Genomic DNA, 12,724 nt, shown 5'->3' with positions numbered 1-12,724 from the left:
CAGCTACAGTGTACTTACATATAACAAATAAATAAAATCTTTAAAAAAAAAATGCCTGGATGCTGGGTTCATGAGAGATTGTGTTGTGTGATGATTGATGTGGGAAGGAAGGCTCTTCCACTGAGGGTAGCAGGATCCCTAAGCAAGTGGGCCTGGGCTACATAAGAGAGCTAGCTGAGCGTGAGACCAAGCAAGAGGGCAAGGCAGGAAACAATGTTCATCCATGGTTTTTGCCTTATTTTCTTGAAGCTTGAAGTTCTATCCTAAGCTCCCAAAATGATGGACTGTGATCTGACAGGACCAAACAAGAGAACTTGTGATCTGACAGGACCAAACAAGAGAACTTGTGATCTGACAGGACCAAACAAGAGAACTTGCTCATGACCTGAGATGCTTTTGGTTAGAGGATTCAATCAAAGTATCAGAGTAGCAAGTCAGAACCAAGAAGAGAAAAAAAAGCAGAAAAAATGATTTTGTTGCTGGACAGAAACAGCACATGTTGTCCTTTGGAGGAATGTGGGAGATATTAGGGCTTGAGATGGCAAACAGCATAGAAAGCTGTACTTAGAGCTTAATTGGCTGTTGTTGTAGCATCTGGAAGATTGGAGTGTTGCAAGTAATGCAGACAGAAGTTGAGGTCTTAGGATTTTAGTTGAAAATAGACTCCATGAAAAATTTTAGGTAGATGTAATTTGTATGGTAATTTGACCCCAAATCTTTCTTATTCTTCCCATGCTGTTACAAATTGAGTGAGGCAGAATTAAAAAATAACTGGCTGTATTTCGTAGATGGAATATCGAATCTGTTGGGTGATTACTAGTAACTCATTCAGGACTACAATGAAAAGAAAAAAACAAGTTGGGCAGAAATTAAAGCAAAGTCTGTGGCTTGTAGAGAAAAACAGCACTGGGTAATTTCAAATGGCAGGTGAATACCAAGAAAGATGCCTGAATTCAGGATTGAAAGCCTAAGAAGGTGTCCTGAGGGAAACACACCCTCCTGATAAACCTTCAATGAGTGGAAAGGTGGATGGGCAGGCATTCCTAGTCCCTGGAAGGATCTTCATAGAAAACATGCTATCACTGTGGTCTAAGCATGGGGGAGTCCATCCCAATTTAGAATCCAAACTTGACAGGAGCACCCAAGTTCTGGAAATAAGAAAGATGTAAAATTTAAGGTCATGGATTCTTCCCCTGTGTTTTCAGTCCAGCACTGTTCCGGCCATCTATGTTTGCCAGAGTCAGAGCCCCATGAAGGAGGGTGCATTGCAAGAACCTGTGAGAATGTAGCCTGAGTTGCATTTTCAGACCACAAGATGTTGAAATACCTAAGCTATTAGACACCTGCCAAGGACAGCTGCATATAGAGAGTGCAAGTAACTAAACAGAGAGATGTATGAAAAATTTCAGAGATAGGACAATTAAGCCTTTAGAAACTGAGGCGCCTTGTATCTGAGACAGAGCTACAGGATGTGGTGTTTGTCCCTCTGGGCTTCCTGCCATGGTCCAGTCTTCCCTCACTATGTACCCATTCCTTTCTATTGGAATGGGAAGGGTCGTTCTGTGCTTTCGTATGTTGGAAAGATATAACTTGCATTTTGATTTTACAAGATGTAGCAATCATGAGTGTCAGAAGAGGGGATGGAGAGATGGCTCAGCTCTGCTTGCTCTTTCAGAGGTCCTGAGTTCAATTCCCAGCAACCACAAGGTGGCTCACAACCATCTGTTTTGGGATCTGATGCCCTCTTCTGGTGTGTCTAAAGACAGCTACAGTGTATTCATATGAATGAAATAAATAAATCTTGAAAAAAGTTTCATAAGAGACATTGGACATTTGAAGAATGTATGGGCTGCTGCAGACTATTAGGGTAATTGAAGTTAAACTGTGTGCATTTTCAGTATAGATGACCATGATCAGAATGTAGTTGATTGAGTGAAAAAGCTCACAGGGTGATATCTTTGAACACTTGTTTCTTTTTGTGGCTTTCTTTGGGAGAGTGCATAATGCTAGGGTCCAAGAATCACTGAAGAAAGCCCCCAACTCAAATGGTATGCAAAAGTGTTTTATTCTGCAGAATTCTATCATACAGGGGTCTACCATTCACTATGTTGGATACAGACATGTGAGCTTTGCAAGCTCAATTTAAAGCCAGTTAGGGGAATTTCAGGGTGGATTAGGTGAACTTTATTCTGATTGGTTGGCTCAATTTCTAGAGATATGGGTGTCTTTTGGATGGTTAAGGATCTGGGGTATTTGGGGGACTTTCAGGAACCAATGCTGACTAAGCATTCTTTGTTTAGGCTTGGCTCAGGCCTGGTGGCACGGGCAGCTCCTGGAAGCTCCTGATTGGATACCTGTGAGGGTAGTTTTCCTATAATGGACTTGTTTCGACTTTTCCAGTTCTGTGAAACAGAAACTTAGTCCTAGTCTCCCAAACTGTCAGTTTGCAGCCTGTTATGGAGTCAGCCTGGCTCTAGTCTCAGTCAACTCAGTCTTCTCAATCTTTTGGAGGAGGAAACTTTCTAGATTGTTTATTGGGGATGAGATTTGAGTGTGTATACACTCAATCCATTTCTCTCTCTCTCTCTCTCTCTCTCTCTCTCTCTCTCTCTCTCTCTCTGTGTGTGTGTGTGTGTGTGTGTGTGTGTCTGTGTGTGTGTGTGTCTGTGTCTGTGTCTGTGTTGTGATTGGACCTGATTAGTCAGCTTCCTTCTTATGTGCTCTTGCCTTCACCATTATACACCATCCCTAAATTACATAAGATCCAGTTGAAGCAAGTGTTATTCAGGGCTAAGCTATTTTGCAAGCCTGATGTTTTATAATTTTAATTTTGTTGTTTTTGTCTTTGAGGACAGTGTTTCTTGTGTAGCCCCGGCTGTCCTGAGAGTAGGTGTGCAGAACATGCGGCCTCAAACTTAAAGTCCACCTGAATATGGATCCAGAGTGCTGGGATTAAATGTGGGCCAACATGCCTAGCTTTTTGTTTGTTTGTTTGTTTGTTTGGTTTTATATTATTGGCTGATTGGCTAGAATGTAGGTTTTGGTACAGGTCAAGCATATGCTGTTGTGTTGATCTTCATCCACGTTGTGAATTTTGAAATTTAGCAGAGAGAATATTCTGTTTCTCAGTATATAGTGTATTCATGACATTAATACTGCCTGAGTTTTACTTCCTGAGCTTTCTAAATCATTGGTTTGCAGGTACATACATTCTTCCTATCTGTTGTGTTTGTTTTGATTTTTTAAATTGACTATATATTTGACTATATATATTTTTTTGACTATATATATATTTGCATGAATACTCACATCATGAATGCCTGGTTCCCATAGTAGTGAGAAGATGGGTTCAGAATTCCTGAACTTGGAGTAATTGATAGTTGTGAAGCTCCTTAGAAGTACTGGCAATTGAGCCCAATTATTTGGAAGACCAGCAAGAGCTCTTCACTGGTGAGCCATCTCTTGTCCAATGTAGGATCAACATTTTCATCTGTCCATTTCTTTCTTTTCTTTTCTTTTCTTTTCTTTTCTTTTCTTTTCTTTTCTTTTCTTTTCTTTCTTTCTTTCTTTTTTTTTTTTTTTTTTTTTTTTTGAGACAGGGTTTCTCTGTATAGCCCTGGCTATCCTGGAACTCACTTTGTAGACCAGGCTAGCCTCGAACTCAGAAATCCCCCTACCTTTGCCTCCCAAGTGCTGGGATTAAAGGTGTGCGCCACCACGCCCGGCTCATCTGTCCATTTCTATCTGTTTAAAGATGCATCCCCTTTAAGTAAGGTTTCACTACTGTTACAGATTAAACTTGGACACTTCAGGATTCTGGAAGATGAATAGAGAACTGGAGTGAATGTGTAATTCTTTGTAGGAACTCCAGTAAAAACCTTTGAGTCCTTTCTCTGTTTCTTTTTGTCTGATTAATTATTACAGGGGAGACAGATATGTACCTCTGGCTGTCCTGGATAGACCAGAGATATATCTGCTTCTGCCTCCTGAGTTCTGCGATTAAAGACATTAATATGCTCAGCATGCTCAGCATTATTTGTAGGTAGTAATTGTACATACAATTTCTCTGATGTGTACTCAGTACTTTCTCTCTCTCTCTCTCTCTCTCTCTCTCTCTCTCTCTCTCTCTCTCTCATCCTCCCCTTCTCTCTGTCTGTTAATTAGCAGTTCTTTTGCAAGGTTATATCCTATGCAAAGAGCAAAGAACTGACAAAACTGAACCTTATTACTCGGTGTCTTAGTCAGGGTTTCTATTCCTGCACAAACATCATGACCAAGAAGGAGGTTGGGGAGGAAAGGGTTTATTCAGCTTGCACTTCCATATTGCTGTTGATCACCAAAGGAACCAGGACTGGAACTCAAACAGGTCAGGAAGCAGGAGCTGATGCAGAGACCATGGAGGGATGTTCTTTACTGGCTTGCTCAGCCTACTCTCTTATAGAACCCAGGACTACCAGCCCAGGACTTCCCACCCACAAGGGGCCCATCCCCCTTGATCACTAATTGAGAAAATGCCCTACAGCTGGATCTCTTGGAGACATTTCCCCAACTGAAGCTCCTTTCTCTGTGATAACTCCAGCCTGTGTCAAGTTGACACAAAACTAGCCAGTACACTCAGTTTCCTTCTAAGATGACTTGGTAATTAGGTTAGAACTTCTTGGCCATTAAATAAGTGGGGGAAGTACCAGAATTACAGAAATATTTTGTCAAAGAAGCATACATTTAATCATGGTTTCTTTTCTTTTTGGTTTTTTTTTTTTTTTTGTTTTTTTCGAGACAGGGTTTCTCTGTATAGCTCTCGCTGTCCTGGAACTCACTTTGTAGACCAAGCTGGCCTAGAACTCAGAAATCTACCTGCCTCTGCCTCCCGACTGCTGGGATTAAAGGCGTGTGCCACCACGCCCAGCTAATCATGGTTTCTTTTGTACACATGTATGGAATATTTTAGGATGCATTGACTTATGATGATGTGCATATGAACTTCACTCAAGAAGAATGGGCTTTGCTGAATGCTTCACAGAAGAGTCTCTACAAAGATGTGATGTTGGAGAACTACAGGAACCTCATTGCTATAGGTAAGACTGTGAATTTTCTTTTACTTTTTAAAATAAGGGAACAACTTTTTTGTTATTGATGCTTTTCTGTAATTTAAATTGAAAATGAGGAAGAATGAGGTGAATAAATCAGGTTTACTAAAGATAGTAACTTAAATTGGCCTAATTTCCAATAATATATCATACATTTTCTGGTGCTATATTTTAGGCTATAATTGGGAAGACCATAATATTGAAGAACATTGTAAAAGTTCCAGAAGACATGGAAGGTAATTTTAATGTGCAAATTGGTATGAACATGCCTCTGAAAAAATGTTAATGTGTCCTAGAACTTTTTTAAAAAAAATCAACAGTGTAAAAAACACCACTTCTTTTAGTGTATTGATTATTAAATTCTCACCAGTCCATGTACCTCAGTGTAAGGTGCCTGATTTGTGTTTGCAGGTATTCCTCTATGAAAGAAAACAAGGAAACAATGCCTTATCTGATATTATCATCTGAATCATAGCCACATTGCAGCTACTTTGTCCAACTGCCAATCTAGTTTCATACCACTCACATATTGCCAAAGATATAAGGGGATAATTGTATGATTCTAATAAGCAAATACTCCAGAGTAAAGGTGATTACTCATGTTTTTTTTTGGGGGGGGGTTGTTTTTTTCTTTTGAGACAGGGTTTCTCTGTGTAGCCCTGGCTGTCCTGGAACTAACTTTTTAGACCAGGCTGACAGTGAACCTAGAAATCCTCCTGCCTCTGCCTCCCAAGTGCTGGGATTAGAGGCGTGCACCACCTCTACCCGTTAGCTGATTACTCATATAGTAACATTGCTAAGTTTAAGTGAGAGGGGCAGTTCATGAGAGACAGGAATGTTGTTGAGGAGAAACCTCAATTCCTATACCATATGTCTATGATGAACAAACAGCCAAACTTTGTGAATGCAATGTGGAAATCTTTCATTTGCTATTCTTTTTTTAATAGGTATATCCTGTGTCACAATGGATACAAGCCATGTGAGCATAGGGCTACTGAAATAAGCAATGTAACTCTCTCTCTCCCAGAACAATTAAAATGTATGGAGTAGTCCACATTTGAGTAAACTTTCTCAGTGTGATACAAGTTTATAATTAGTTGGTTTTCCAACTTCAGTGGGAATATATCCATAAACTCGCACTGCAGAAAATCCTTATGACTACTAGGATTGTGGAACTTCTTTCTGTTTGTCCTGGTTTACTTTGCCAATGGAGTGTGAAAATGTAGTGTATTTTACAATATAGGAAATTTATGAACATACTCAGTATGGTAAAGCTCTGAGCTCTTCTATTTTTCTTCAAATTTGTGAAAAAAAATCTCAGAGAAAAAGGATGCTACAAATAAGAGTCATGTAATAACATTCTTACCATTACAGGTATGCAAAAAAACCAATAATGAAGGGGAACCCATGAATGTAAACAAAGTGATAAAAATCTTAAGATGTGATTCCTCTTTACAATTAGACCAAATTGTAAAATTAATTCCTACAGATAAAAATATTCATCAGTTTAGTGAATGTGGTAAAGCTTTCACATGTGTCAATTACCTTTGCAGGCATGAAAGAAGTCTTACTGGAGAGAATCCCTATGAAGGCATTCAGTATGATGAAGCATTTCTGCATCACAGTAGACTCCAAATGCATAAAATAATACATACTGGAGAGAAACACTACAAATACAATCAATGTAGTAAAGCCTTTGCAGGACACCATACTCTCCAAATACATAAAAGAACATCTACTGGATTGAAAATCTATGAATGTAAGCAATGTAGTAAATCCTTTGCCTCTCATGATCAATTTAAAAAACATGAAGGAATTCATACTGGAGAGAAACCTTACAAATGTGATCAATGTAGTAAAGGCTTTGCACAACACAGTCATCTTAAAAAGCATAAAATAACACATACTGGAGAGAAACCCTACAAATGTAATCTGTGTGGTAAAAGCTTTGCATATCCTAAATCTTTGCGAGTACATAAAAGAACACATACTGGAGAGAAGCCCTATGAATGCAATCAATGTGGCAAAGCCTTTGCATATCAAAGTTCTTTCCAAGTACATAAAAGAATACATACTGGAGAGAAACCTTATAAATGTAATGAATGTGGTAAAGCCTTTGCCCGAAACAGTGAACTCCGAATACATGAAAGAATTCATACTGGAGAGAAACCTTACAAATGTAATCAGTGTGGTAAAGCCTTTGTACGTCACGATGCTCTTCAAAGACATGAAAGAATACATACTAGACTGAAACATAAAGAATGTAATCAATGTAGTAAATCCTTTGCTTCTCCTGCTCAACTTCGAAAACATGAAAGAATTCATTCTGGAGAGAAACCTTACATATGTAGTCAATGTGGTAAAGCCTTTGTCCGTCAATATGATCTTCAAAGACATGAAAGAATACATACTGGAGAAAAACCATATGAATGTAAGCAATGTAGTAAATCCTTTGCCTCTCATAATCAACTTCGAATACATGAAAGAATTCATACTGGAGAGAAACCTTACAAATGTATTCAATGTGGTAAAGCCTTTGCACAACTCAGTCACCTCAAAATGCATAAAATAACACATACTAGAGACAAACTCAATGAATGTAAGCAATGTAGTAAATCCTTTGCTTTTCATGGTCTACTTCGACTACATGAAAGAATTCATACTGGAGAGAAACCTTACAAGTGTATTCAATGTGGTAAAGCCTTTGCACAACACGGTCATCTCAAAATGCATAAAATAACACATACTGAAGAGAAACCTTACAAATGTAATCAGTGTGGTAAAGGCTTTGCCTATCATAGAACTTTCCAAGTACATAAAAGAACACATACTGGAGAGAAGCCCTATAAATGTAATCAATGTGGCAAAGCCTTTGCATATCAAAATTATTTCCAAGTACATAAAAGAATACATACTGGAGAGAAACCCTATGAATGTAAGCAATGTAGTAAATCCTTTATTTCTCATGCTTCACTTCGAAAACATGAAAGAATTCATACTGGAGAGAAAACTTAATATAGACAATGCGGTAAGGTCTATTCACAATCAAGTCACCTCCAACTACATAAAAGAACACATACTAAAGAGTAACCCTATGAATATAACCAATGTGATCTTAAAAGGTGTGGTGGTTTAAATAGACTTGGCCCATGGCAAGTGGCAGTATTAGGGAGTATGGCCTTTCTGGAGTAGATGTGGCATTTGAGAAAGTCTATCACTGTGGGCTTGGATTCTGAGATCCTATGCTAAAGCTCCACCCAAGGCAGAAGATGTCGAATTCTTGTCTCCTCCAGCACCATGTCTGCTTAGACACTGGCATTTTTTCCCACCTTGATGATAATAGACTGAACCTCTGCAACTATACACTACTCCCAATTAAATGTCCTTTATAAGAGTTGCCTTGGTCATAGTCTCTTTTCACAGCAATAAAACCCAAATTAAGACAAACAGCATACTACACTGGAGAGAAACTGACAAGTAGATAGTTCTCTGCATGTTTGATAACAGAAATAACATGTTTAAATAGTCTATTCCTTCTCTCCTTCCATTTTTCCTCTTCTACATTCTTCTAAATCTCCTTTTCCTTGCCATTTCTTTTTTTCCCCCCATGAGGACAGTGATGTATTAAGATAGAATCTCACATTTATTCCAGAGTAGTCTTGAATTAAAAATCCTACCTCTACTTCTTGAAGGCTGAGATTATAGGTGTGTATATCATGCCCAGGTTTTTCAAGCAGAAGTCCATGGGATGTGGAACTCTGAGCTAGAAAATAACTGTCTAATCTTTGGGAAATTACTAAGGTGATGGCAATATTGAGGAGTAAACTCAGAGAGTACAGTCATGTCTCCACTTTTGTTAGCTCCTGGAAGCCCACTACTGTAGGGATATGGAGTAAGCTTAGGCATAATTATGAAGCGGCCTATTTCACTTGAGACAATAAGAGGCACCAAAATGACCAAGAAGGACTAGAGATTAAAGCACAGTTAAGGCCTTCTCAAGCCAGACTAGGACTCCAGGAGATGCTCTGACAGATTCATTGATCCTTGGCCTGAGGCAACCAACCCCATTTTGTTAGGAGGTGTAAAAGAGGGTTCCAAGGTGCTTCCGTCTACCTTCAGATAGTGTTTATTTAAACCCAAACTCATATTGGATAGAGTAGAGATGAGTATCTTTAACGTGGCAGTCTTTCTAGACCATCATCCATATCCAAAGAGCATCAGAACATGGGATCTGCTGCTGACACATTGAAGCAATTCCAGAAAGATCACTGTTGTGTGACTATTAGTTTTTGAAATGTTTAATTCCAAGTTTCTTCAAAATTTGGAAGGTTCATATGAAGAACATAACACAAACAGAGTGCCTTTGGCTATGTTACTGATGGGCAGGGAAAGAAACCTGTGGGTTTTTCTTAAAGGTTTCCTAACTGTGTTCTTTTACATTATGTAAAGCATAACTATGATTGATCTCTGAGGTCTTGCACTGTGTCTCCTTGGTAATGTTGCCTGATGAGCAGGTAATGAATTCTGGCCTTAATGTGCATGCAGAGATTAAGATTTCCTAATAATGTGTTTTCTTAGAATCAACATTGTATTGAATATGTAAAACATCTAAACTGATTGACAGTATAAGCAGCATTTGTCTGTGTTCTGTGCTGTTACTACACAATTCTACATGCTTTGAGTGTAGTTTAACTCCACTACATTGTTTTGGCTGATCACCATTACTTATTGATCATCTGTCTCCCAGGAAGCACATTATACAGTGAAGCTACCTTTTCACTGTGCTATTTCCTGACAAGCACTAGCAAACATTAAATAAAAAAGTGTCATTTCTCTGGAGCATGCTCAGCAATTAATTTTGTATCAGGAAATTAAGAGAGCAGCTTTCAGATGCACACATTCACAGTTAACAGAGTCTGCTATTGAAAACTATTATTAAGTGTGATGCATATTTCTTCCTTCTAGTCATCTTGATCAACTACAAATTTGTTCATTATCAGAAAACTAAACTTAAGAAATTAACTAAATTATGGATATAGTGACTGGGAAATTATGTTATGAATAAAAATGCACTGGAGAAGCCGGGCGTGGTGGCGCACGCCTTTAATCCCAGCACTCGGGAGGCAGAGGCAGGCAGATTTCTGAGTTCGAGGCCAGCCTGGTCTACAAAGTAAATTCCAGGACAGCCAGGGCTGTACAGAGAAACCCTGTCTCCAAAAACCAAAATAAAAAATAAAAAATAAAAAAACTGACAGCTTGATCGAGTGAGTAGTAGTTAGCTGATGGCCAGTCCTGCTATTACCCATCAATCATATTGGAGCTGTTTCATGCGGGAGCCAACAGCCCCAGAATTCCTGGTCACTTCCAAGATGTCCTTGTGCTCATAGCCTCATTACATAATTCATAATTATGAAGTATGACCAATAGTACACTTAATTAACAAATATTACTACGGGTGCCTCCTTGGTGTAGTAAGCAGCATGTCAGTTTCATAATCTGAAGGTCCTGAGTTTGAACCTCAGAGTAGGCAACCTCAGGTTTTTTTTTTTAAAGATTTATTTATTTATTATATGTAAGTACACTGTAGCTGTTCTCAGACACCCCAGAAGAGGGAGTCAGATCTTGTTAAGGATGGTTGTGAGCCACCATGTGGTTGCTGGGATTTGAACTCGGCACCTTTGGAAGAGCAGTTGCATGCTCTTACCCTCTGAGCCATCTCTCCAGCCCTCAGTTTTTAACACTAATACTTAACCCTTTAATTTTTGCCGGGCAGTGGTGGTGCACTTAATCCCAGCACTTGGGAGGCAGAGGCAGGCAGATTTCTGAGTTTGAAACCAGCCTGGTCTACAGAGTGAGTTCCAGGATAGCCAGGGCTACACAGAGAAACCCTGCCTCAAAAAACCAACAACAAACTTACTAACACTGAATTCTGTGTGCCAGGATTTTTGTTCTGTGCTTTATAGGGATTATGTCATTGTAGAAATATTCCCATAGAAAACAGCTTTAACTAAAAATAGTTTGGTACTTAAGCTCTTGTTGACTGAAAATTGTACATATATGGAAAACACATTTACTAAGGAGGCTTTGATTAAATGAGGCTTTCATGTTCTTTTGGAATGTATGTGTGCACAAGCACAATAACTCTGGTAACTGTGTTCTGTATGTATTTTTGTACTGTACTCTGTCCTTCACTAGTACCAGTAATCCCTTATCCATGGGAAATGCATGATGAGACTCCAGTGGAATAGCACCAAGGCTTATGCATGCTGTTTTTCTGTGCATGAATGTTGGTGATAACGTTTAGCCTATAAATTAAATACAATAACAGGTTAACAGCAATCTTTAAATGTATGCTACAGTAAAAGTAACACAAACCGGCTGTTTTCCCCCCTAAAATATGTGCACAATTTTTCCTGTGATGATGCGAGATGGCAGTGACACTCAATAGTAAGATAAAGAGAGCCCGAAAACACAAGCACTGTGGCAGCAATGGGCTTCTATGCAAGGGTGATCTGAACACAGAGCTGCAGTGACAGTAGATTTGAGAAAGAGACAGTGATGGAGCAACACAAGGGTTGACACATATGCAGACTGGATACAGGACAAAGCGATTTTTACATTTTAGGTAACACTGAGAAAGACAGCACAAAACTGTGCTTTGGGCTTTTCTGTTCCTAAGCTAGTCATGGCACAGATCTCATGCAGCTTTTCAGGGAATACCTACATTGCTCAGGTTGTCTTCCTCATCTACCTTAGTCCCACTTCTCTGAGCTTCTGCAGCCCTCACTTCCTGTCCAACTAGCTCTGCCACTCATCTCTCATGTTGAAAGCCCCTTCTCCTCTGGCCCACAAACAGGTGGTACTCAGGCTCTTCTGTAGACTCCCCTGATGCTGGTGTGACACCCCTCCTTCTGAGAGCTTCACTTTTCTCATATGAACAATAGGATTATTGTTCACATCATGTTGGCAGAGATCCCTACACTATTAGTTATCTGTAGTGCAATTTGCATAAGATCCAATGTACTAAAATATGGTATTCATATAACATTTATTTTTTTTTAATTTTTTGACAAGAATTAATTCTATTGTGTTAGAGTGTATGATGAATGTGTGGACACATACATTTTATGGCACATGTGTGAACATCAGGACAACTTTGTGGAATTGGTTCTTTTTACCGCTGCATGAGCTCTGGGACTTGCACTTAGGTCTTTAGGTTTATGTGGTACGTGCTTTTTAATTCTCTCTGAGCCATGTTGCCAGCCCTCACCTAGCTTTCTAGAAGTGTATTTCTTAGGAATAAACATGGAACAATCTATTCAGCCTAAACCTTGACCAGGGACCTATCTGCTGCTTCTACATCATTAGCATTAGCTCCTAAGCTAGCCTTCTCCAAAGACCCAGACACCCAGATTTCTTCCTCAATTTTGAGATTGAGCCACTGAAATACTAGATCCTCTGTGCTGTAAGTGAATGTTTACGTCCTCTGGAAGCTGTGTGTGGTAACTGGGACCACAAGGTAATGTGATTATGAGCTTTGGCAGATTATCAAGTCACAAGTATGTATCCCACATGGAGTACTCGAGTGTGGTTCTAGCCTTAGAAAAGAGACCCTGAGAGCTCCAGTATTTGGAACA

The 12,724-nt window shown here is 39.2% G+C and overlaps 1 protein-coding gene across 1 annotated transcript in view; it reads left to right on the top strand.

Annotated features, from left to right (window-relative positions):
* Nucleotides 1-8,408, top strand: part of LOC110314649 (zinc finger protein 431-like) — a 16,275-nt gene extending 7,867 nt beyond the window's left edge. Inside the window, exons 2-4 of the mRNA XM_029534612.1 lie at nt 4,949-5,075; nt 5,263-5,323; nt 6,641-8,408. Of these exons, the coding sequence (XP_029390472.1) occupies nt 4,949-5,075; nt 5,263-5,323; nt 6,641-8,102 (1,650 nt within the window). The 3' untranslated portion in view covers nt 8,103-8,408. The remainder of the gene's footprint in view (nt 1-4,948; nt 5,076-5,262; nt 5,324-6,640) is intronic.
* Nucleotides 8,409-12,724: the final 4,316 nt, after the last annotated feature.

Source organism: Mus pahari, unplaced genomic scaffold, assembly GCF_900095145.1.
Source record: "Mus pahari unplaced genomic scaffold, PAHARI_EIJ_v1.1 scaffold_11162_1, whole genome shotgun sequence".
NCBI classification, from domain to species: Eukaryota; Metazoa; Chordata; class Mammalia; order Rodentia; family Muridae; genus Mus; species Mus pahari.
This window is presented reverse-complemented; position numbering and strand designations above follow the sequence as displayed.